The sequence below is a fragment of the Cherax quadricarinatus genome, chromosome 55, assembly GCF_038502225.1.
Source record: "Cherax quadricarinatus isolate ZL_2023a chromosome 55, ASM3850222v1, whole genome shotgun sequence".
Classification (NCBI taxonomy): Eukaryota; Metazoa; Arthropoda; class Malacostraca; order Decapoda; family Parastacidae; genus Cherax; species Cherax quadricarinatus.
In genome coordinates, this window is record NC_091346.1 from 6,738,042 (window position 1) to 6,765,586 (window position 27,545).

At 41.2% G+C, this 27,545-nt stretch overlaps 1 protein-coding gene across 1 annotated transcript in view; it reads left to right on the plus strand.

Moving 5' to 3' along the window:
- Grip75 (gamma-tubulin complex component 4) overlaps nucleotides 1–27,545 on the plus strand; it is a 140,495-nt gene that overhangs the window by 26,526 nt on the left and 86,424 nt on the right. Inside the window, exons 4-5 of the mRNA XM_053791485.2 lie at nucleotides 12,755–12,849; nucleotides 13,434–13,581. Coding sequence (XP_053647460.1) covers nucleotides 12,755–12,849; nucleotides 13,434–13,581 — 243 coding nt within the window. The remainder of the gene's footprint in view (nucleotides 1–12,754; nucleotides 12,850–13,433; nucleotides 13,582–27,545) is intronic.

The following is a 27,545-nucleotide window of genomic DNA, read 5'->3' on the forward strand; positions in this document are numbered from 1 at the left end:
CTGCCTTGTTTGGAAGATTTACAACATGGTTCTTCATGGTTAGTTTGGAGTCAAATTTCACCCCAAGGATATCAACTTCTCAAGGTGCCAACACCCTCCCATTCATCCTTACTACTGCGCCAGCATTACCACCATGGTGCCTAGAGACGATCATCATTTGCATTTTCTCAGGTGCAAATGTTACTTGCCATCTATTTCCTCAAAGCTGATATAGCTCTTAGCTGGTGATTGATGTAGCTTATAAGAGCAGCTGGCATTTCTTCTCTTGGATAAGTGAATGTCAGTGTACAGTCGTCTGCATGTGCATGTGATTCTGGGATGAGATGAAGAAGGTCGTTGAAGTAGACATTCCATAACAATGGTCCCAGCACGCTTCCTTGTGGAACACTTGCTCTCTCTCTCATTTTCTCATTCTCTCTCTCATTCATTCTCTCTCATTCTCCTTCATTCTCCTTTCCCCTTCTTTCTCTTTCTTTCTTCTGGTATCCTGGGCATTGCTTTTGGTCACAAACTCCTCAAAACCATGAAATTGATCTTCACTGACACTTCCATCTGTGTTAGAGTGATCACTTGGGAAGAGAAGAGTCCCAGATTTCCCAGGGAGTCACATATTTCTTACCGCTAGGCATGCTGAACAAGGACTACTGAAATGGCATTTCCACAATGCTCCACTGGCTCCCTGATTTTTTTTATATGGTGCACACTGACCATGGAGACCCATTCTCTTATATGTGGGTCTACCAGCTTTCTCCTCCTTGATTTGAAGCCGCTAGAATTTTGGCGGATTAATACGTCAAGCACATTGGCTCGTAAGACGTATATATATGACCAAAACAGTCAAAGGGCTAATGAGAGACTTTTTGACAGTGGGAGCAAGGACCACATGAACCCACTCAATAAAAAATTGTCTTGTTACCCATGCTTTCATGTTGGCCCTCCACATTAAAGCCAGTTTATTTTTCATAACGTTGTTCTTATTAGAAACTTGTAGATTTTCGGAATGATAAACAAGTAAAGGGTTCATTTTTAAGTCCCCACTTGCATTACCACACATTAACAGAGTGAGCCTGTCTTTCATTGGCTTGTGTCCTGGCATTGTGTCCTCTTCAGTTATATAGGTCCTCTTGGGCATTTTCTTCCAGAAGAAGCCTGTCTCGTCACAATTAAACACTTGTTGGGGGACAAACCCCTCAGCCTCTACATACTCTTGGAATTCAGTAACATACTTTTCAACAGCCACTTTGTCAGCACTGGCAGCCTCCCCATGCCTAGCCACACTATGAATGCCACTTATTTTCTTAAAATTATCAAACCAACCCCTACTAGCCTTGACTCACTCCCACACCGTTGACTCATTGTCCAGTGCCCATTCTGTGAGTACATGACCTGAGCTGTTCGCGTTGTCAGTCAATAACCAAGAGAACATACAAAAACCAGGACATTTTGTTTCTTGAATTCCTTGTTCGAAAACAGATTTGTTCGACAAGTAATGCAGTCAACAACCGAAGTTACACTGTACTGAGCATTCTAAATCAGTTAAACGAACCAGTACTAAATGTGTACTTGTTTTTGGGCTGTACTTACTCCTCACACAGTGTTTTACAGTAAGATAAGGTTTTATATCCTAATTAAAGTTATCTTGTGGAACACCTTCCTTTGTTTGCTTTTCAATCCACACATTAGTAAATTTTTTTTTAACACACCAGCCATCTCCCACTGAGGCAAGGTGACCCAGAAAAAATAAATGTTTTTCTTTTCCCATTTAGTAATGTATTAGGAAATTATATACAGTGGACCCTCGCATACCGTTGGCATCACATATCGTTAAATCTGCATACCGATACATTTTATCACTAAAATTTTGCCTCGCATACCGCTAAAAAACTCGCTCAACGCTATTCGTCCGAGACGCTTCTAATGTGTGGCCTGAGCCAGCTTCACATGTTCCGCCGGTGGCATTGTTTACAAGCCAGCCTCCACGGTAACATCCAAGCATACAATCGGAACATTTCGTATTATTACAGCGTTTTTGGTGATTTCATCTGCAAAATAAGTGACCATGGGCCCCAAGAAAGCCTCTGGTGCTAACTCAGTGGTAAAAAGGGTGAGAAATACTATAATACCACAGTCAGCTGCTGCTGCACCACGTTCAGCTGTTGCTTGACCAGTCAGCTGTTGCTGGATCAGTCAGCTGCTGTTGCACCATGATCAGCTGTTGCTGGACCAGTCAGCTGTTGCTGGATCAGTCAGCTGCTTCTGCACCACGATCAGCTGTTGTTGGACCAGTCAGCTGTTGCTGAATCAGTCAGCTGCTGCTGCACCACGATCAGCTGTTGCTGGACCAGTCAGCTGTTGCTGGATCAGTCAGCTGCTGCTGCACCACGATCAGTTGTTGCTGGATCAGTTTGCTGCTGCATCATGATCAGCTGTTGCTGGATCAGTCAGCTGTTGCTGGATCAGTCAGCTGTTGCTGGACCAGTCAGCTGTTGCTGGACCAGTCAGCTGTTGCTGGATCAGTCAACTGTTGCTGGACCAGTCAGCTGTTGCTGGATCAGTCAGCTGTTGCTGGATCAGTCAGCTGTTGCTGGATCAGTCAGCTGTTGCTGGATCAGTCCGCTGTTGCTGGACCAGTCAGCTGTTGCTGGATCAGTCAGCTGTTGCTGGATCAGTCAGCTGTTGCTGGACCAGTCAGCTGTTGCTGGACCAGTCAGCTGTTGCTGGACCAGTCAGCTGTTGCTGGACCAGTCAGCTGTTGCTGGATAAGTCAGCTGTTGCTGGATCAGTCAGCTGTTGCTGGATCAGTCAGCTGTTGCTGGATTAGTCAGCTGTTGCTGGACCAGTCAGCTGCTGCTGCACCACAGTCAGCTGCTGTTGCACCATCAGCTGTTTCTGAACATGACTCGTCCCGAACCTGTCCCGAACCTGTCCATCCAGCCTGAGCGCCTGCCTTGCCGTCATTGTTTTCAAGCCAGGGTGGCTGGTTGCATGCATACATTCGATACATTCTGTATTATTCCATTATTTATAGTGCTTGTAACTGCTAAATAAGCCACCATGGGCCCAAAGAAAGCTTCTAGTGCCAACCCTGTGGTAAAAAGGGTGATAAATACTATCGTACCACAGTCAGCTGCTGCTGCACCACGGTCAGCTGATAAATTGGACCAGTCAGCTGTTGCTGCACCACAGCTGCTGCTGCACCACAGCTGCACCATGGTCAGCTGTTGCTGCACCACAGCTGCTGCTGCACCATGGTCAGCTGCACCACAGCTGTTGTTGTTGCTGCACCACCATCAGTTGTATTACTCGAAGATGTGGAGAGAGTGTTGTTGGCGTGGCTTAATGTGAAACAATTACCGAGAAACGATTAACCCCGGAGGGTTAGCCACCCAGGATAACCCAAGAAAGTCAGTGCATCATCGAGGACTCTCTAACTTATTTCCATTGGGGTCCTTAATCTTGTCTCCCAGGATGCAACCCACACCAGTCGACTAACACCCAGGTGAACAGGGAAAAACGCCTGGAACTAGTGCTCATATTGGTGAATTTAAAGCCAGCAAAGGTTGGTTTGAGAGATTTAAGAATCGTAGTGGCATACACAGTGTGATAAGGCATGTTCTGGAAGAAAATGCCAAACAGGACCTACAGTACTCAGGAGGAAAAGGCACTCCCAGGACACAGTGTCTCATCAGTCATTGCTGCATCTTCAATAAAGGTAAGTGTCATTTATTCTTCATTTAGTAGAGTAGTACATGCACAATATATACTGTGCATGTACTACTCTACTATTGTGCATGTATCCTTCTCTTTGTGTGTAGGAAAATGTATATTTCATGTGGTAAATTTTTTTTTTCATACTTTTGGGTGTCTTGCACGGATTAATTTGATTTCCATTATTTCTTATGGGGAAAATTCATTCGCATAACGATAATTTCGCATAACAATGAGCTCTCATGAACGGATTAATATTGTTATGCGGGGGTCCACTGTACAGTGGACCCCCGCATAACGATCAGCTCCCAACTCGACCAATTATGTAAGTGTATTTTTGTAAGTGCTTTTGTAGGTGTATTTTTAGGGGTCTGAAACGGACTAATCTACTTCACAGTATCTCTTATGGGAACAAATTCGGTCTATAACGGCACCCAAACAGACTTCTGGATTGAAATATCATTATGTGAGGGTCCACTGTATTTTTATTATTAACACATCAGCTGATTCCCACCAAGGCAGGGTGGCCCGAAAAAGTAAAACTTTCATCATCATTCACTCCATCACTGTCTTGCCAGAAGGGTGCTTTACACTACAGTTATAAAACTGCAGCAGTAACACCCCTCCTTCAGAGTGCAGACACTGTACTTCCCATCTCCAGGACTCAAGTCCAGCCTGCCAGTTTTGGTAATCCTGCACCTCCTCCTAATTTCCAAACTACGAATTCTCTGCCTTATATTCACACCATACATTGCCCTCATACATGACATCTCCACTGCCTCCAGCCTTCTCCTCCCATGCTTCACACTCATATAAGAGTGTTGGTATAACTATACACTTATACATTCCCCTCTTTGCTTCCACTGACAAAGTTCTTTGTCTCCACAAACTCCTCATCAATTCTGTGATTCACCTCATCCTTCATAAACCCATCTGCGGACAAGTCCACTCCTAAATATCTGAATACGTACATTCATCTCCTCCAGACTCTCCCTCCAATCTGATATCCAATCTTTCCTCACCTAAGCTTTTTCTTATCCTCATCACCTTACTTTTTCCTTTATTCACTTTTAATTTTCTTCTTTTACATACCCTACCAAATTCATCCACCAAACTCTGCAACTTCTCTTCAGAATCTCCCAAAAGCACAGTGTCATCAGCAAAGAGCAACTGTGACAACTCCCACTTTGTGTTAGATTCTTTATCTTTTAATCCCACACCTCTTTCCAAAACCCTCGCATTCACTTCTCTTACAACCCCATCTGTAAATATATTGAACAACCACGGTGACATCATACATCCTTCTCTAAGGCCTACTTTTACTGGGAAATAATCTCCCTCTCTCCTACATACTCTAACCTGAGCCTCAATACCCTTGTAAAAACTCTTCACTGCTTTCAGTAACCTACCTCCTATTCCATACACCTTCAACATCTGCCACGTTGACCCCCTATCCACAGTCATATGCCTTTTCCAAATCCATAAATGCCACAAAAACCTCTTTACCCTTAAGTAAATGCTTTTCCCTTATATGTTTCACTGTAAACATTTGGTCTACACAACCCCTACCCTTCCTAAAGCTTCCTTGTTCATCTGCTATCCTACTCTCCGTCTTACTCTTAATTCTTTCAATAATAACTCTACCATACACTTTACCAGGTATTCTCAGCAGACTTATTCCCCTATAATTTTTGCACTCTCTTTTGTCCTCTTTGCCTTTATACAAAGGAACTATGCATGGTCTCTGCCAATCCCTAGGTACCTTACCCTATTCCATACATATATTAAAAATTAGCACCAACCACTCCAAAACTATATCCCTGCCTGCTTTATCCCATCAATCTCAGCTGCCTTGCCCCCTTTCATTCTACCCACTGCCTCACAAACTTCCCCCACACTCACAACTGGCTCTTCCTCACTCCTAGAAGATGTTATTCTTCCTTGCCCTGTACTTGAAATCACAGCTTCCTTATCTTCATCAACATTTAAGAATTCTTCAAAATATTCCCTCCATCTTCCCAATACCTCAAACTCTCCATTTAATAACTCTCCTCTCTTATTTTTAACTGTCAAAATTATTTGTTCTCTAGGCTTCCTCAACTTGTTAATATTTTTATTTTTTTATTATCACACTGGCCGATTCCGACCAAGGCAGGGTGGCCCGAAAAAGAAAAACTTTCACCATCATTCACTCCATCACTGTCTTGCCAGAAGGGTGCTTTACACTACAGTTTTTAAACTGCAACATTAACACCCCTCCTTCAGAGTGCAGGCACTGTACTTCCCATCTCCAGGACTCAAGTCCGGCCTGCCGGTTTCCCTGAATCCCTTCATAAATGTTACTTTGCTCACACTCCAACAGCACGTCAAGTATTAAAAACCATTTGTCTCCATTCACTCCTATCAAACACGCTCACGCATGCCTGCTGGAAATCCAAGCCCCTCGCACACAAAACTTCCTTTACCCCCTCCCTGAAACCTTTCCTAGGCCGACCCCTACCCCGCCTTCCTTCCACTACAGACTGATACACTCTTGAAGTCATTCTGTTTCGCTCCATTCTCTCTACATGTCCGAACCACCTCAACAACCCTTCCTCGGCCCTCTGGACAACAGTTTTGGTAATCCCGCACCTCCTCCTAACTTCCAAACTACGAATTCTCTGCATTATATTCACACCACACATTGCCCTCAGACATGACATCTCCACTGCCTCCAGCCTTCTCCTCACTGCAACATTCATCACCCATGCTTCACACCCATATAAGAGCATTGGTAAAACTATACTCTCATACATTCCCCTCTTTGCCTCCAAGGACAAAGTTCTTTGTCTCCACAGACTCCTAAGTGCACCACTCACCCTTTTCCCCTCATCAATTCTATGATTCACCTCATCTTTCATAGACCCATCCGCTGACACGTCCACTCCCAAATATCTGAATACATTCACCTCCTCCATACTCTCTCCCTCCAATCTGATATCCAATCTTTCATCGCCTAATCGTTTTGTTATCCTCATAACCTTACTCTTTCCTGTATTCACTTTTAATTTTCTTCTTTTGCACACCCTACCAAATTCATCCACCAATCTCTGCAACTTCTCTTCAGAATCTCCCAAGAGCACAGTGTCATCAGCAAAGAGCAACTGTGACAACTCCCACTTTATGTGTGATTCTTTATCTTTTAACTCCACGCCTCTTGCCAAGACCCTCACATTTACTTCTCTTACAACCCCATCTATAAATATATTAAACAACCACGGTGACATCACACATCCTTGTCTAAGGCCTACTTTTACTGGGAAATAATTTCCCTCTTTCCTACATACTCTAACTTGAGCCTCACTATTCTCTTAAAAACTCTTCACTGCTTTCAGTAACCTACCTCCTACACCATACACCTGCAACATCTGCCACATTGCCCCCCTATCCACCCTGTCATACGCCTTTTCCAAATCCATAAATGCCACAAAGACCTCTTTAGCCTTATCTAAATACTGTTCACTTATATGTTTCACTGTAAACACCTGGTCCACACACCCCCTACCTTTCCTAAAGCCTCCTTGTTCATCTGCTATCCTATTCTCCGTCTTACTCTTAATTCTTTCAATAATAACTCTACCATACACTTTACCAGGTATTCTCAGCAGACTTATTCCCCTATAATTTTTGCACTCTCTTTTGTCCTCTTTGCCTTTATTCAAAGGAACTATGCATGGTCTCTGCCAATCCCTAGGTACCTTACCCTCTTCCATACATTTATTAAATAATTGCACCAACCACTCCAAAACTATATCCCCACCTGCTTTTAACATTTCTATCTTTATCCCATCAATCCCGGCTGCCTTACCCCCTTTCATTTTACCTACTGCCTCACGAACTTCCCCCACACTCACAACTGGCTCTTCCTCACTCCTACAAGATGTTATTCCTCCTTGCCCTATACATGAAATCACAGCTTCCCTATCTTCATCAACATTCAACAATTCCTCAAAATATTCCCTCCATCTTCCCAATACCTCTAACTCTCCATTTAATAACTCTCCTCTCCTATTTTTAACTGACAAATCCATTTGTTCTCTAGGCTTCCTTAACTTGTTAATCTCACTCCAAAACTTTTTCTTATTTTCAACAAAATTTGTTGATAACATCTCACCCACTCTCTCATTTGCTCTCTTTTTACATTGCTTCACCACTCTCTTAACCTCTCTCTTTTTCTCCATATACTCTTCCCTCCTTGCATCACTTCTACTTTGTAAAAACTTCTCATATGCTAACTTTTTCTCCCTTACTACTCTCTTTACATCATCATTCCACCAATTGCTCCTCTTCCCTCCCGCACCCACTTTCCTGTAACCACAAACTTCTGCTGAACACTCTAACACTACATTTTTAAACCTACCCCATACCTCTTCGACCCCATTTCCTACGCTCTCATTAGCCCATCTATCCTCCAACAGCTGTTTATATCTTACCCTAACTGCCTCCTCTTTTAGTTTATAAACCTTCACCTCTCTCTTACCTGATGCTTCTATTCTCCTTGTATACCATCTACCTTTTACTCTCAGTGTAGCTACAACTAAAAAGTGATCTGATATATCTGTGGCCCCTCTATAAACATGTATATCCTGAAGTCTACTCAACAGTCTTTTATCTACCAATACATAATCCAACAAACTACTGTCATTTCGCCCTACATCATATCTTGTATACTTATTTATCCTCTTTTTCTTAAAATATGTATTACCTATAACTAAACCCCTTTCTATACAAAGTTCAATCAAAGGGCTCCCATTATCATTTACACCTGGCACCCCAAACTTACCTACCACACCCTCTCTAAAAGTTTCTCCTACTTTAGCATTCAGATCCCCTACCACAATTACTCTCTCACTTGTTTCAAAGGCTCCTATACATTCACTTAACATCTCCCAAAATCTCTCTCTCCTCTACATTCCTCTCTTCTCCAGGTGCATACACGCTTATTATGACCCACTTTTCGCATCCAACCTTTACTTTAATCCACATAATTCTTGAATTTACACATTCATATTCTCTTTTCTCCTTCCATAACTGATCCTTCAATATTATTGCTACCCCTTCCTTTGCTCTAACTCTCTCAGATACTCCAGATTGAATCCCATTTATTTCCCCCCACTGAAACTCCCCTACCCTCTTCAGCTTTGTTTCGCTTAGGGCCAGGACATCCAACTTCTTTTCATTCATAACATCAGCAATCATCTGTTTCTTCTCATCCACACTACATCCACACACATTCAAGCATCCCAGTTTTATAAAGTTTTTCTTCTCTTTTTTAGTAAATGTCTACAGGAGAAGGGGTTACTAGCCCATTGCTCCCGTCATTTTAGTCGCCTCATACGACACGCATGGCTTACGGAGAAAAGATTCTTTTCCACTTGTTAACCTCACTCCAAATCTTTTTCCTATTTTCAACAAAATTCGTTGATAACATCTCACCCACTCTCTCATTTGCTCTCTTTTTACATTGCTTCACCACTCTCTTAACCTCTTTTTTCTCTCCATATACTCTTCCCTCCTTGCATCACTTCTACTTTGTAAAAACCTCTCATATACTAACTTTTTCTCCCTTACTACTCTCTTTACATCATCATTCCACCAATCGCTCTTCTTCCCTCCTTCACCAACTTTCCTGTAACCACAAACTTCTGTTGAACACACTAACACAACATTCTTAAACCTACCCCATACATCTTCGACTCCATTACCTGTATTCTCACTAGACCATCTATCCTCCAAAAGTTGTTTATATCTTACCCTAACTGCCTCCTCTTTTAGTTTATAAACCTTCACCTCTCTCTTACTTGCTGCTTCTATTTTCCTTGTATCCCATCTTCCTTTTACTCTCACTGGCTACAACTAAAAAGTGATCTATCTGTGGCCCCTCTATAAACATGTACATCCTGAAGTCTATTCAAGTCTTTTATCTACCAATACGTAGTTCAACACCCTGCATCATATCTTGTACTTATCCTCTTTTTCTTAAAATATGTATTAACTATAACTAAACCTCTTTCTATACAAAGTTCAATCAACAGGCTCCCATTATCCTTTACACCTGGCACCCCCTAACTTACCTGCCACACCCTCTCTGAATGTTTCTCCTACTTTAGCATTTAGGTCCCCTCCACAATTACTCTCTCACTTGGTTCAGAGGTTCATATACATTTGCTTAACACCTCCCAAAATCTCTCTCTCTCTCTCCTCTACACTTTCTCTTCTCCAGGTGCATGCACACTTATTATAACCCACTTTTTGCATCCAACCCTTATTTTAATTCACATAATCCTTGAACTTGCACATTTATATTCTCTCTTCTCCTTCCATAACTGCTCCTTCAACATTATTGCTACCCCTTCCTTAGCTCTAACTCTCTCAGATACTCCTGACTTAATCTCATTTATTTCTCCCCACCAAAACTCGCCTACTTTATTTCGCTTAGGGCCAGGATATCCAACTTCTTTTCATTCATAACATTAGCAATCATCTCTTTCTTATTCTCACTACATCCACACACATTCAAGCATCCCAGTTTTATAAAGTTTTTCTTCTTTTTTTTAGTAAATGTCTACAGGAGAAGGGGTTACTAGCCCATTGCTCCCGGCATTCTAGTCACCTCATACGACACGCATGGCTTACGAAGGAAAGATTCTTTTCCACTTCCCCATGGACAATAGATGAAATAAAGAAGAACAAGAGCTGTTAAGAAAAAGAAGAAAAAAACCTTGATGTATGTATGTATACATATGCATGTGTACATCTCTGTGTAGTGTGACCTAAGTGTAAGTAGAAGTAGCAAGATATACCTGTTATCCAGCATGTTTATGAGACAGAAAAAAGACACTAGCAATCCTACCATCATGTAAAACAGTTACAGGTTTCTGTTTCACAGTCACCTGGCAGGACAATAGTACCTTCCTGGGTGGTTGCTGTCTATCAACCTACTATTATATTTAACTGCAGGATCCTATTCTTCATTCTTTTCACTGTGTCACATTGAGGATTACTCATTGCACAAGCCTTTATATTTGTCTCATTGTCTCAGATTGAATAAATCATTGATTCTCTAACACCAGACACTTGTGCTGTCTCAGTGATTTGTGCACCACCCTTCAGCATCTCAATTTGCTCTAATTTTTTTTAAATAAGCATAGTTTCATGCTTAAGTTTCTTCTTTGCTTCCCCAGCATCATCTGCACTTTGTCTGGATACCACAAGAAATATCCAGAGACTAGTTGGGTGATAGAAAAAAAGGAAAAAAAAAAACTGAACAATAATGTATGCTGTCTCATGTGGGAAGCTGTTTGTTAACATCCATTCACCCTCTTCCACACCCTTCCTTACACTTCAAAAACAAGTGAATTGCCCAGTGCATAATGATGGGTCTCCTGCCTGTCTGCCTCGGTGCTCCTTAACAGAAATGCGTGCCACCAATTATGATAAAAGTCCGATAAAATGTACTAATAGTGGGGAAAGTTTTACCCAAAAATTTTGTTACATGGAACTTTTCAATTGAAAGGACAGTCTAGTAGTCGATTGATTAATGGACCATGCCTGCTTAATCAGTTGACTACTGGACATGGACAAGTGTCAAATAAAACAGACTTAGTTCACTGTATTGATGACTTGACTGGACATACAAAAAACAGACACTGATTATACATATACCTGACAGGGGAGACTTGGGACAGCAAGAATGCAAATGTAAAGTCTACAATTCTCTAACAAACTGGCTGGCTAATTGGCTAGGTAGCTGGCTAACTGACTGGCTGGGCTGGGCCGGGCTGCTTGGCCTGTCTGGCCTGCCTACCCTGCCTTCCTGCCTGCCAAAGAATTGGAGGATAGATACAATTCCTTGGATCAAGAGCCCCTCACCAGCATCATTATACAGTACCTTCAAGAGGAGTTAGTGATTAGGTAATTGGCTGAACTCAGCCATTTGCTTATTTCTTATACAAGCAAGGTAGTCAAACCCAGGCAAAAATAATTATTTTCTGTAATTTTTTTTTATTGTGGGAGATATTAGCCCTGTAAGTACTTATATAAAAAGAAGATTGTATGTGTTAAAACATATGTTGGCCAATCAGAAGTTAGTATTCAATCCTCGGCTTTGCACTTAATATATTTAGATAACAACAAAACACTGACCACCATGGGTTTAGTTACAACTGTTTTTTTTCTACCACATGATAATTGTAATTTTCTACTACATGATAATTGATAAAGCTTTATAAGCTTCATCACACTTGATGACAGTTGACAGAAAAATTTCAAGATGATGAGCTCCATATCAAAGAAATTGGAGATACCCTGCTTTTCCTTGAGGCAACTCTATATGGGCTTAACATGCCTTCCCTGAAATAGATACAACAATTGTTTTAAGAAAACAGCATGTTTGCCTGCCTGCATGGCTAAACAGCTGATCAGATCATGCCTCACTAGCCTTGGTACACGTATATCTTTTATTGTTTTGTTACACAGTTTGTATTCTATGTGAGGCTTGTTTTCACTTTCATCCATTTCCATTAGTTTTTTCCACTGTTCAAGAGTACATTGATGTTTGGGGATTTATATTATAATTTAAGCATACAAGTTTTGATGATAGTTGCTACAAGAGAACCATAGACACTACTAACAAATATTAGAGGATCCAGTTCTTAAAGCCAAGGACATGGTTAATAAATTTGTTAGAAGGCATTTTACATGAGAGTTATGACAGTTTCTATAGGTAGAATACTACTTATGACATTATGACAATGATATGATACTTACTACTTAAGTAAAAGAGTGGAGTATTTGAAGGCTAGATACTTCTTTCAACATACCAGCCGTACCCCACTGAGGCGGGGTGGCCCAAAAGGAAATATGAAAGTTTCTCCTTTTATATTTAGTAATATATACAGGAGAAGGGGTTACTAGCCCCTTGCTCCCGGCATTTTAGTCGCCTCTTACGACATACATGAAGGCTAGATACATTTCTAGTTATTAATGTTGTATTTTTACTTCACAGATTGAAGAGAAAAATGTTCATGGATGCATGATACTGGAAGTTCTTCACAAGCACACAGCAAATTCTGTGGCACATGTGAAGCAGGTTCTCATGTGGTGAGTAGCACTAGAACACTGTTGTAGCTTTTGATTATTATGACATTCCAAATTTTAATATAACTCTTTCATGTAAATTCAAATTGTCATCTACTTCAATCTTTGTAATATCAACCTTTTTTGTGGTAGTGTCAAAATATTATTACAATCCCCAGCAGTATACAATTTCTAAATGCTGTACTGTAAATGTTAGCTTAAGTTTTTCTTGGAAAAATATGGGTAATTCTATGGTGATTTAAAAATATACAATACAGTGGTACCTAGAGTTTCGAACAACCCCCTATTTGAACAGTTATGTAAGTGTATTTTTGTAAGTGCTTTTGTAAGCGTATTTTTGGGGGTCTGAAATGGACTAATCTAATTTACATTATTTCTTATGGGAACAAATTCGTTTGGTATCAGCACTCGAACAGCCTTCTGGAACGAATTAAGTTCATAACTTGAGGTACCACTGTACTATGTATTTCTTTTATAATTAGTTTTACTATACCTATGTATGTATTGTATTTTTTTTGTAAAAATTTGTCTTAATCATATTGAGTTATTAGATACTGCATGAAATTTTACAGTCACTTATATTTCAGGGTAGAGCAGGAAGTTCACTCAGTTTTGTTTGACCAACTGACTCACTGGTTGCTGTATGGATTGTTGCTTGATCCACATGAAGAGCTTTTTATCCACATAACTACTGACACTGATGCTCCAAGTGAGGTGCAGGAAATGGATGCTCTTGTAAGTCAGTTTCAGTAGTAAACTATGTACTGCATCTGTATTCTAATTATGGTAATGTTTTAGCTTCATGATTATTTTTACTGATGCTAATTGTTTTAAGCACATTCACTAGACAACCTAGGTTTTTTTTATTAACTCATCAGCCATTTCCCACCAAGGCAGGGTGGCCTGAAAAAAAAACTTCCATCATCACTCACTCCACTGTCTTGCCAGAGGTGTGCTTACACTTTAATTATAAAAGTACAACATTAACATCCCTCCTTCAGAGTGGAGGCACTGTAATTCCCATCTCCAGGACTCGAGTCTGGCCTGCTGGTTTCCCTGAATCCCTTCATAAATGTTACCTTGCTCACACTCCTACGTCATGTCAAATCCTAAAATAACATTTGTCTCCATTTACTACTATCTAATACACTCATGCATGCTTGCTGGAAGTCCAAGCCCCTCGCACACAATACCTTATTTATCCCCTCCCTCCAGCCTTTCCTAGGTCGACCCCTACCCTGCCTTCCCTGCACTACAGATTTATACACTCTCAAAGTCATCTTATTTTTCTCCATCCTCTCTACATATCCAAACCACCTCAGCAACCCCTTCTCAGCCCTCTGGATAATAATTTTGATAATCCTGCACCTCCTAATTTCCAAACTACAGATTCTCTGCATTATATTTACCCCACACATTGCCCTCAGACATAACATCTCCACTGCCTCCAGAATTCTCCTTCTGGCAACATTCACAACCAATGCCTCACACCCATACAAGAGCGTTGGTATAACTATACTCTCATACATTCCCATCTTTGTCGCCACAGACTCATCAGTGCACCATTCACCTTTTTCCCCTCGTCAGTTCTGTGATTCACCTCATCTTTCATAGACTCGTCTGTTGACATGTCCACTCCCAGATATTTGAATACATTCACTTCCTCCATAGTCTCTCACTCCAATCTGATATCCACTCTTTTGTTACCTAAATTTTTTGTTATCCTCATCACGTTAATTTTTTCTATATTCCCTTTTAATTTCCTTCTTTTGCATACCCTACCAAACTCATCCACCAACCTGCAACTTCTCTTCAGAATCTCCCAAAAGCACAGTGTCATCAGCAAAGAGCAACTGTGACAACACCCACTTTGTGTAAGATTCTTTATCTTTTAACCCCGCACCTCTTTCCAGCACCCGAGCATTCACTTCTCTGACAACTCCATCTATAAATATATTGAACAACCATGGTGACATCACACATCCGTGTCTAAGGCCCACTTTTACTGGGAAATAATCTCTCTCTCTTACATACTCTAACCTTAGCCTCACTATCCTCGTAAAAACTCTTCATTGCTTTCAGTAACCTACCTCCTATACCATACACCTTCACCATCTGCCACATTGCCCCCCCATCTGCCCTATCATACATCTTTTCTAAATCCATAAATGCCACAAGAACCTCTTTACCCTTATCTAAATACTGTTCACCTATACAGTGGACCTTCGGTTCACGATATTAATCCGTTCCTGAGAGCTCATTGTAAGCCAAAATTATCGGAAAGCGAATCAATTTTCCCCATAGGAAATAATGGAAATCAAATTAATCCGTGCAAGACACCCAAAAGTATGAAAAAAAAAACTGTTACCACATGAAATATTAAGTTTAATGCAATAGAATAATTACAATAACAACAATAACAATAGAATAATATGTAACAAAAGAATAATTGACACTTACCTTTAATGAAGATCTGGTGATGATTGATGGGATGGGAGGAGGGGAGAGTGTGGATGGTGTTAGCATTTAGAAGGGGAATCCCCCTCCATTAGGACTTGAGGTAGCAAGTCCTTTTCCGGGGTTACTTCCCTTCTTCTTTTAATGCCACTAGGACTAGGTTGAGAGTCACTGGACTTGTGTCGCACAACATATCTGTCCATAGAGGCCTGTACCTCTCGTTCCTTTATGACGTTCCTAAAGTGGTTCACAACAGTGTCATTGTGCAAGTTGCCAACATGGCTTGCAGTAGCTGTGTCAGGGTGATTTTCATCAAAAAAGGTTTGCACTTGAAGCCACTTTGCACACATTTCCTTAATTTCAATAGTCATTAGCACCCTTGGTCTCGGGTTGGCACTAGAAGCTTTCTTGGGGCCCATGGTGACTTATTTTGCAGAAACAAACACCAAAAACAGTGATAATATGGATAATATAGAATGTACTGAATGTATCCTTAGATGCGCGCACACTGGCTGGCTTGTAAACACTGGACACATCTCGTACGAATCGTACTCATACCGGGTTTTGTATCGGGAAGCGAGGCAAATTTTTTTCGATCAAATGCATCGGCTACCGGATTTATCAGATACCGATAGCATCGGGAACTGGGGATCCACTGTATATTACTGTAAACACTTGCTCTCCACACCCCCTATCCTTTCTAAAGCCGCTCTCCACACCCCCTATCCTTTCTAAAGCCTCCTTGCTCTTCTGCTGTCCTGCTTTCTATCTTACTTTTAAATCTGTCAGTAATAACTCTACCATACACTTTACCAGGTATATTCAACAGATTTCCTCCTTTTTCCTTTCAACAAACTGACCATATCCCACTGAGGCAGGGTGGCCCAAGAAGAAAAACAAAAGTTTTTTTTTTTTAAATTTAGTAATTTATACTATCATGCCCCAGCCTGATAGTGGCTTTCTTTGTACTTAGCAAACCAAAATTGTAATTACAGCTTCTCCTCATTTAGCGACATACTCATTTACCGATGACTCAGACTTATGAATGGCTCTCTGACCAGTATGCAAACCAAAATAATGTATATTAGAGCTGATTTCCTCTATTCTGTTTATTAAAATATGCAGTACACTACTGTATAAACATTTAAAAGTATACCAGAAATGTTATAAATGGTGCATAGGTGACATTAAAACAATACCAAAGATGGTTGACACAAACCCAATACCATTATAGCATGCTCCTCACTTAGCGACGAATTCATTTACCGATGAGGTCTTAGGAACGGAGCTCCGTCGTTAAGTGAGGAGAGGCTGTACACACTGTAACCTTTACAAAGAAATAAAGCTTTATCTTTATCTTTAGAAAGGGTTACTAGCCCCTTGCTTCTGGCATATTAGTCGCCTCTTATGATACATATGGCTTATGGAGGAAGAATTCTTTACCACTTCCCCATGGAGATAAGAAATAAGCAAGAACAAGAACTAGTAAGAAAATAGAAGAAAACCGTCAGTGGTGTGTATATACAGTGGACCCTTGGTTATCGGCTGTTCTGCTTATCTGCCAACTCAGTTATCAGCCAGTTTCTCGGCTTCAGGTTATCGGCCATTTTTTCACTTAGCCGTATGAGACGTGTCAACCCACTGCCTCCAGTCGCTCGCGCGTCTGTCTGGCTTTGTCTCTGGGTGAGTGAGGAAGCTTCTGCTCATTCATCCAAACATTTCACTATAATCCATTTTTTTTGTGGTTATTGATTAAGTACATCTGTGAAAAAATAATCATGGCCCCAAAGAAAGTTCCTGGTAAAGTTCCTTGGGTAAAGAAAGTGAGAAACCTGATAGATTTTAAGAAAGAAGTTGTTGAAAAGTATTTTTTTATTTATTTATTATCACACTGGCCGATTCCCACCAAGGCAGGGTGGCCCGAAAAAGAAAAACTTTCACCATCATTCACTCCATCACTGTCTTGCCAGAAGGGTGCTTTACACTACAGTTTTTAAACTGCAACATTAACACCCCTCCTTCAGAGTGCAGGCACTGTACTTCCCATCTCCAGGACTCAAGTCCGGCCTGCCAGTTTCCCTGAATCCCTTCATAAATGTTACTTTGCTCACACTCCAACAGCACGTCAAGTATGATAGTGGTATTTGAGTGCTAGAACTTGCCAGGATGTATGGGAAAAACAAATCAACAATCACTTCTATTCTGGCAAAAAAAGTAGAAATCAAGAAAGCTAATGTTGCGAAAGGAGTAAATGTGCTAATGAAACAAAGGTCACCGATAAGGGATGATATGGAGAAATTGTTGTTGTTGTGGATCACCAAAAAGCAATTAGTGAGAGAGAGTGTTGTGGGGTTGATTATTTGTGAGAAGGCAAGGCAGTAACATGTGGATCTTGTAAAGAAAATGCCTGGAACAAGTGCTGCTGTTTGTGAATTTAGGGCCAGCAAAGGCTGGTTTGAGAGATTTAAGAAGCGTAGTGGCATACACAGTGTGGTAAGGCATGGGGAGGCTGCAAGTTCTGACAAATGTTTGGGTGAGAAATTCATGAAGGAATTCAAGGGGTACGTTGAGGCTGAAGGATTCCTCCCCCAACAAGTGTTCATTTATGACGAAACATGCCTCTTTTGGAAGAAAATGCCAAAGAGGACCTACATCATGGAGGAGAAAAAGGCACTGCCAGGACACAAGCTTATGAAAGACAAGCTTTTGTTCTGTGCTAACGCAAGTGGGGATTTCAAAGTGAAGCCTTTACTGGTGTATCACTGAAAATCCCAGAGTGTTTAAGAAAAACAATGTTGTCAAGAATAGATGTGTGATGTGGAAAGCTAATAATAAGGCATGGGTCACGAGGCACATTTTCGAAGAGTGGGACAATGGTGTGTTTGGCCCCAGTGTAAAAAAATACTTCCTGGAAAGTAAATTGCCATGCAAATGCCTCCTGGTACTGAACAATGCACCTGCTCATCCTCCAGACTTGGAAGACCAGTTGTTTAGGGTTTTCAGTTTTATATAATTGAAGTTCTTGCCTCCTAACACCACTCTTCTCATCCAGCCCATGGACCAGCAGATCATTTCTAACTTCAAAAAACTCTACGCCAAAGCAGTGTTTCAAAGGCGCTTTGAAGTGACCTCAGACACTTAAGAGAGTTCTGGAGGAATCACTTCAATATCCTCCATTGCATAAGCCTTATAGGTAAGGCTTGGCAGGGAGTGACTTCCAGGACTTTGAACTCTGCTTGGAGAAAATTGTGGCCAGATTGTGTCCAAGAGGGATTTTGAAGGGGTTTGGAGCCAACCCTGAGGACCCTATGCTTGTTGTGGAATTTATTGTGTCTTTTGGGAAGTCCATGGGGTTGGAGGTTAGTGGTGAGGATGTTGAAGAGCTGGTGGAGGACCACAGTGAAGAGCTAACCACTGAAGAGCTGCAAGAGCTTCATCTGGAACAGCAACAGACCACAGCTGAGGAACTTGCTTTGGAGGAGGAGGAAGAGGGAGGGAAGGAGGTGCCTTCTTCAGGGATTAAGGAGATTTGTGCATTGTGGAGTAGGGTGCCAGCTTTTGTGGAGAAATATCACCATGACCAAGCTGAAACAAGCCATATCTGCAACATGTTCAGTGACAAAACCTTGTCCCACTTCAGGGAAATCTTAAAGAGAAGCCAGAAACAGACCTCCCTGGACAGATTTTTTGTGCAACAGGGGTCCAGTGACTCTCAAGCTGGTCCTGGTGGCATTAAAAGACAAAGAAGGGAAGTAACCCCAGAGAGGGACTTGTTACCTGAAGTCTTTATGGATAGGGATTCCCCTTCCAAACATTGATAAATTAGACACATGTGCAACTCTTGGGTATCTTTATTAAGGAAACGTTTCGCCACACAGTGGCTTCATTAGTCCATACAAAGGAGAATCGTGAAGAACAGGAGGAGAATGAGGTAATCAGTCCCTCAACCTTGAGTCAATGTGGTCAGTCCATCAATCTTGAATAGAATACAGCATATGTGCAGAGAAGTAGCTTATATACTGTAGGCAGGAGAGGTGCAGCAGTCATAAATGGTGTCACATTTATCTAATGTGGAAGTAGGTCATGCCCAAGGGTTAGGCAAGCGAAGAATTCCCAAGTATTAAGATCCCAAGAAGTTGCAGTGTCTGACAGGATTGTAGATGAATGGTTCAGAGAACCAACACGTTGATAAATTAGACACATGTGCAACTCTTGAGGAAACATTTCGCCACACAGTGGCTTCATCAGTCCTACAGAGGAGAATCGTGAAGAACAGGAGGAGAATGAGGTAATCAGTCCCTCAACCTTGAGTCAATGTGGTCAGTCCATCAATCTTGAATAGAATACGGCATATGTGCGGAAAAGTAGTGCAGCAGTCGTAGGTGGTGTCACATTTGTCAATAAAGATACCCAAGAGTTGCATATGTGTCTAATTTATCAATGTGTCAGTTCTCTGAACCATTCATCTACAATCCTGTCAGACATTGCAACTTCTTGGGATCTTAATACTTGGGAATTCTTCACTTGCCTAACCCTTGGGCATGACCTACTTCCACATTGGACAACGACACTACCTATGACTGCTGCACCTCTCCTGCCTACAGTATATAAGCTACTTCTTCGCACATATGCTGTATTCTATTCAAGATTGATGGACTGACTACATCGACTCAAGGTTGAGGGACTGATTACCTCATTCTCCTCCTGTTCTTCACGATTCTCCTTTGTATGGACTGATAAAGCCACTGTGTGGCGAAATGTTTCCACAATAAAGATACCCAAGAGTTGCACATGTGTCTAATTTATCAAACAATAACCCCCACTCCCTCCCTCCTCTTCCCTATCTTCCATAAGCCAACAAGAGTCTTCAATAAAGGTATGTAATAGTGATTTAATTGTTCATGTATTTATTTTATTTAATTCTCATTTTTTGCGTATGTAAAACTGTAATTAATCTTTACAAAAATTTTTTTTTGTTAATATTTTTGGGTGTCGGGAACAGATTAATTGTATTTACATTAATTCTCATGGGAAATATTATTTCATTTTTCAGCCATTTTGGTTTTAGGCCGACCTTCTGGAACGGATTATGACCGATAACCGAGGGTCCACTGCATATGCTTGTACATGTATGTGTAGTGTGACCTAAGTGTAAGTAGATGTAGCAAGATGTACCTGAAATCTTGCATGTTATGAGACAGAGAAAAGACACCAGCAATCATTTTTCTTTCAACAAACCAGCCATATCCCACTGAGGCATTGTGGCCGCAAAAAGAAAAATGAGTTTCTCTTTTTAACTTAAGTAATGTATACAGGGGGAGGGGTTACTTGCCGCTTGCTCCCGGCACTTTAGTTGCCTCTTACAACACGCATGGCTTATGGAGGAAGAATTCTGTTCCACTTCCCCATGAACATAAGAGGAAATAAGCAAGAACAGAAACTAGTAAGAAAAGAAAAGAAAACCCAGAATCGCTTGTATATGCAGTGTAACCTCGGTACTTGAACTTTATTCATTCCAGAAGGCTGTTCGAGTGCCAGTCTGTTCGAACGAATTTTTCCCAACCAATTTTCTTTTTGGTTGGCTGTTATTAGTAATCTTCGTAGGCCCTATGGTGACTTGTTTATACAAATAATATATAAAAACACCAAAAAATGTGAAGAAGCACATAATAGTTTACGGTAAAGTTCTGGCAGGTCGTGTTTACAGTGGTCCCTCGTTTTTCATAATTAATCCATTCCTGGAGGAGCTACTATAAACGAAATTTACAATTTGCGAATCAATTTTCCCCATAAGAAATAATGTAAATACAATTAATCTGTTCCTGACACCCAGAATTATTAAAACAAAAAATTTTTTTACATGAAATATACATGTAGTACATAAACAGTACAATGGGAAATGATGAATGAAACATTAACAGCATAACACTTACCTTTATTGGAGATTCTTCTTAGTGTATAAGAGACTGGAGGAGGAGAGAGATTGGATTGTTTATAGTGTGGAAGGGGAATCCCCTTCCATCAACACCTCAGGTACCATTTGCTTTTCTGGGGTTGCTTGTCTTCTCTGTTTCTTAATGCCACTAGGACCACCTTGAGAGTCACTGGAGTCCTGTCTCGCAAAATAACTGTCCAGAGAGCTCTGTTTCTGGCATCTCTTTAACACTTCCCTAAAATGGCCCAAGACTTTGTCACTGTACATGTTGCCAACATGGCTTGCAACAACCTTGTTAGGGTGATGTTTCTCCATAAGGCTTTCCATCTTACCCCACATAGTAAAAATCTCTTTAATTTCTGAAGAAGGCACCTTCTTCCATCTCTCTTCCTCCTCCTCTGCAGCAAGATTCTGAGCTGCGATCTGTTGCTGTTCCTGCTGAAGCTCTTGCAGCTCCTCAGTGGTGAGCTCTTCGTTGTGGTCTTCCACCAATTCTTCCACATCCTCCAAACTCACATCCAACCCCATGGAACTCCCCAGTGCCACAATTGATTTTACAACAGACATAGGCTCATCAGGGTCATTCCCAAACCCTTCAAAATCCCTCTTATTGACACAATCTGGCCACAATTTTCTCCAGGCAGAGTTCAAAGTCCTGGTAGTCACTCCCTCCCAAGCCATACCTATAAGGGTTATGCAATGGAGGATGCTGAAGTGTTCTCTCCAAAATTCCCTTAGGGTCAAGTGAGTGTCTGTGGTCACAGTCAAGCACCTGTGAAACATTGCTTTTGTGTAGAGTTTTTTAAAGTTTGCAATGACCTGCTGGTCCATTGGCTGGAGGAGCGGAGTGGTATTCGGGGGCAAGAACTTTACTGTGATGAGCCCAAACTCCTCAAAAATTAGGTCATCCAAGTTTGGAGGATGAGCAGGTGCATTGTCCATTACTAGCAGGCACTTGAGATCCAATTTCTTTTCCAGGAGATACTCCTTCACACTAGGGCCAAACACTTCACTGAACCACTCAACGAAAATTTCCCTCGTGACCCATGCCTTGCTATTAGATTTCCAAAACACACACAATTTACTCTTCATAACATTGTTTTTCTTGAACACTCTGGGATTTTCAGAATGGTACACTAGTAATGGCTTCACTTTGAAATCCCCACTAGCATTAGCACAGAACATTAGCGTCAGCCTGTCTTTCATAGGCTTGTGTCCTGGCATTGCCTTTTCCTCCTGTGTAATGAAGGTCCTCTTTGGCATTTTCTTCCAAAAGAGACCTGTTTCATCACAATTGAACACTTGTTCAGGTTTCAGTCCTTCAGCCTCTATGTACTGCTTGAATTCATGCACATATTTTTCAGTCGCCTTGTGGTCCGAACTGGCAGCCTCACCATGCCTTACCACACTGTGTATGCCAGTACAGTTCTTAAATCTCTCAAACCAGCCTTTGCTGGGCTTAAATTCACCCACATCACCACTAGTTGCAGGCAGTTTCTTTACCAAATTGTCATGCAACTGCCTAGCCTTTTCACAAATAATCGAAGTCATAAGAGTATCTCCTGCTAATTGTTTCTCATTTATCTACACCAATAATAACTTCTCAACCTCTTCGAGTACTGGTGATCTCATTTTTGTCAGCATAGTTACCCCCTTTGCAACAACAGTGTCCTTGATTTCCTTTTTCTTGGCCACTATGGAACATAAGGTTGTGTAGGGTTTCTTATACATCTTGGCCAGTTCGACCACACTTATACCATTTTCATATTGTTCAATGATGGTTTTCTTAAATTCAATCGTATTTCTCACCTTCTTTACCACAGGCTTGGCACTAGGAGCTTTCTTTGGAGCCATGGTAGCTTATTTAGTACGTCAAGCACTAAAATAAATGGAATATTATGAAATATTTCGCTGGAGCACGTGAGGGGACCTTCGCTCACTGGTAAACAATGCCAGACTGGCTGCCGCCACGGCTCACGCCGTGGGTACGCGTCCCGGACGAACTACGATTCGCGAGTCAACCTATGGAAAGCGAGCCCATGTTTAAACGAAAACATCTCTATGATTTCCGAAATTTACGATTGCCGAGAACTACGAAAAGCGAGGGACCACTGTATTTGGTTGAGTGCTGAGCAAACGGTCGACTACCAAGCAATATTTTACTGAACAAAGCGTTCAGATATCAAATTGTTTGAGTAGGGAGCTGTTTGAATACCAAGGTTCTACTAGGTACCTTACCCTTTTCCATACATTTATTAAATAAAAGCACTAACCACTTTAAAATTATATCTCCATCTGCTTTTAACATTTCTGCTTTATCCCATCAATCCCAGCTACTTTACCCCCTTTCATTCTACCCACTGCTTCACGCACTTCCCCCACACTCACAACTGGCTCTTCCTCACTCCTACAAGATGTTTTTCCTCCTTGCTCTATATACGAAATCACAACCTCTCTTTTTCTCTCCACATACTCCTCTCTCCTTGCATCAAATCTACTTTGTAAAAACCTCTCATATGCTAACTTTTTTTTCTCTTACTATCTTTACCTCATCATTCCACCAGTTGCTCTTCTTCCCTTCTGCACCCACTTTCCTGTAACTGCAAACTTCTGCTGAACACTCTAACACTACATTCTTAAACCTATCCCATACATCTTCAACCCTATAGCCTATACTCTCACTAGTCCATCTATCCTCCAATGGTTGTTTATATCTTACCCTAACTGCCTCCTCTTTTAGTTTATAAATCTTCACCACTCTCTCACTTGCTGCTTCCATTTTTCTTTTTACCCATCTACCTTTTACTCTCATTGTAGCTATTACTAAAAATTGATCTGATATACCTGTGGCCTCTCTATAAACATGTACTTCCTAAAGTCTGTCCAACAGTCTTTTATCTACCAATACATAGGCCAACAAATTGCAGCTAGCCTTCCACTTTCGCGAGTTCCACTTTTGCAAGCTTGGAACATTCGCTAATGCCCAGCTGCCTAATCATATTTACCAAACAAATGCAGGAAAAAAGTATGGGAAAATGCTTCCTGCCGCATCCCTACTACCCTCCCCTCTTACCCCCCATCACAATGTTCTTCACAAGGAAGCCTGCAACTACCCCTGCCGCTACCCCTACTGCTTCACCTGAACCTTAAGCCATGGCTGAATCTAACTCCATTGCTAACTCTGACTCTAGTGATGTTGGCGGTGACACTGGCAGTGAGGAGTTAGAATCCACAAACTAGACTCATCATGCCATGCAGTTATTTTTTTTTTATTACCACATCGGCCGATTCCCACCAAGGCAGGGTGGCCCGAAAAAGAAAAACTTTAATCATCATTCACTCCATCAGTGTCTTGCCAGAGGGGTGCTTTACACTACAGTTTATAAAACTGCAACATTAACACCCCTCCTTCAGAGTACAGACACTGTACTTCCCATCTCCAGGACTCAAGTCCGGCCTGCCGGTTTCCCTGAATCCCTTCATAAATGTTGCTTTGCTCACACTCCAACAGCATGTCGTGTATTAAAAACCATTTGTCTCCATTCACTCCTAAAAAATACGCTCCTGCATGCTTGCTGGAAGTCCAAGCCCCTTGCACACAAAACCTCCTTTACCCCTACCCTCCAACCTTTCCTAGGCCAGTCCCTACCCTGCCTTCCCTCCACTACAGATTTATACACTCTCGAAGTCATTCTGTTTCATTCCATTCTCTCTACATGTCCGAACCACTTCAACAACCCTTCCTCAGCCCTCTGGACAACAGTTTTGGCAATCCCGCACCTCCTCCTAACTTCCAAACTACGTATTCTGTGCATTATATTCACACCACACATTGCCCTCAGACATGACGTCTCCACTGCCTCCACCCTTCTCCTCGCTGCAACATTCATCACTCTCATACATTCCCCTCTTTGCTTCCATGGACAAAGTTCTTTGTCTCCACAGACTCCTAAGTGCACTGCTCACCCTTTTTCCCTCATCAGTTCTATGATTCACCTCATCTTTCATAGACCCATCTGCTGACACGTCCACTCCCAAATATCTGAATACATTCACCTCCTCCATACTCTCTCCCTCCCTTCTTCTTTTACATACCCAACCAAATTCATCCACCAACCTCTGCAACTTCTCTTCAAAATCTCCCAAGAGCACTGTCAAAAGCAAAAAGCAGCTGTGACATTCATTCATTCATTCATTCATTAGGGATTTGCCGGTACTTCCGGCCCAGGTCTTCTCCAGATGGCGACCCGGCGGTGGTTGTCGTTCATCTTCTTCTTTCTTCTGTCTTCTTTCTTGGGCCCTCTGGCTGGAGGGTGAGAGCAACTGTGACAGCTCCCACTTTGTGTTAGATTCTTTATCTTTTAACTCCACACCTCTAGCCAAGACCCTTGCATTCACTTCTCTTACAACCCCATCTATAAATATATTGAACAACCACGGTGATATCAGACATCCATGTCTAAGGCCTACTTTTACTGGGAAATAATCTCCCTCTTTCCTTCATACTGTAACCTGAGCCTCACTATCCTCCATGCAGTTACACTCCATATAATCACCTCCATTCAACTGTCATCAGTAACTGCATGACTAACTATCATTATCATCATCACAAGTTGTCAGAGTTCATTTGCCTAACCTTACAAGTGGTGAGTGTTTTGTTTGTTCATTATTTATTAGTATTACTGTCATTACTCCCTATATCATATCTTGTATACTTATTTATCCTTTTTTTTCTTAAAATATGTATTACCTGTAACCAAACCCCATTCTATACAAAGTTCAATCTAAGGCCCCCCCCCATTATCATTTACACCTGGCACCCCAAACTTACCTACCACACCCTCTCTAAACGTCTCTCCTTCTTTAGCATTTAGATCCCCTACCACAGTTACTCTCTCACTTGGTTCAAAAGTTTCTACACACTTGCTTAGCATCTCCCAAAATTTCTCTCTCTCCTCTACACTCCTCTCTTCTCTGGGTGCATACTTATTTTGACCCACTTTTTGCATCTGACCCTTACTTTAATTCACATAATCCTCAAATTTTTACGTTTATATTCCCTCTTCTCCTCCCATAACGGGTCCTTCAACAACTTTGTTTTGCTACCACTTCCTTAGCTCTAGTTAGTAAGTTTATTCAGGTATACACAAATACAATTACATAGATCATACAGAGCAGCATATGTGTAGAGAACCTAGGATAACCCAAAAAAAGTCAGACGAAGTGGCTTATTTCCATTGGGGTCCTTTAACTCTCTCAGATGCTCCTGATTTAATCCCATTTATTTCTTCCCACTGAAACTCCCCTACCCCCTTCAGCTTTGTTTTGCTTAGAGCTAGGACATGCAACTTCTTTTCAGTCATAACATTAGCAATCATCTCTTTCTTATCATCCACATTACATCCATGCACATTCAGACATCCCAGTTTTATGATTTTTTTTTCTTTTTTAGTAGTAGTTTATACAGGAGAAGGGGTTACTAGCCCATTGCTCTGGCATTTTAGTTGCCTGCTACGACATGCATGGCTTACAGAGGAAAGATTCTTTTCCACTTCCTCTGTGTTTTTTAAGAGTTCATGTGATGTGGTAGGTAGGCAGGTAGGTGTGACAGATGTTTTCAAGTGTGTGTGTGTTTGCATTTATTTTTTACACACACACATGCACATGTGCATGTACATTCACTTAAGTATAGATCTACATTCTAAGAACATTTTATTGGCAAACCTTAGTGGGTTAACTTAATCATGAATATTACAGTTTTTCTTTTTAGGTCACCCTGCCTTGGTGGGATATGGCCGGTTTGTTGAAAAAAAAAAATTCTGGTGGGTTGTAGTCTACAAAATGCAGTCCCTATGCTGAAGAACTCACTTTTTGACCCATACGGTCTCAGAGCTTGTTTTTAATATAATAATTTACTAAAGAACACAAGAACAGAGTATTGCTGTTCTAGGCCTGCTGGCAGTGCTAAGGTCCTGCCCACATTCAAACATAACATTCATCTATAACTGTGTACTGCAAAACCAGTGTTTTAATTCCTGTATATGAACATGAAATCATTGATAAAAGATCACTGCAGTAGGCCTATTGACCCATGCTAAGTCAACTATTCTCACTCAGTACTGTATCTCTCCAGATTTTGCAGCTTGTTCTACTCATCTATAACTCAGTTGCCAAAGCCCTTCTATTTCTGAATTTTTCTAATTGAATCCATTGTTTTGAGTTCTGTTTTTGGTAGATTTGTCCAGCACCTTATTTACAGTTGCTTAATAAATTACACCTATCACCAATATGACAGTATTTCCTCAGT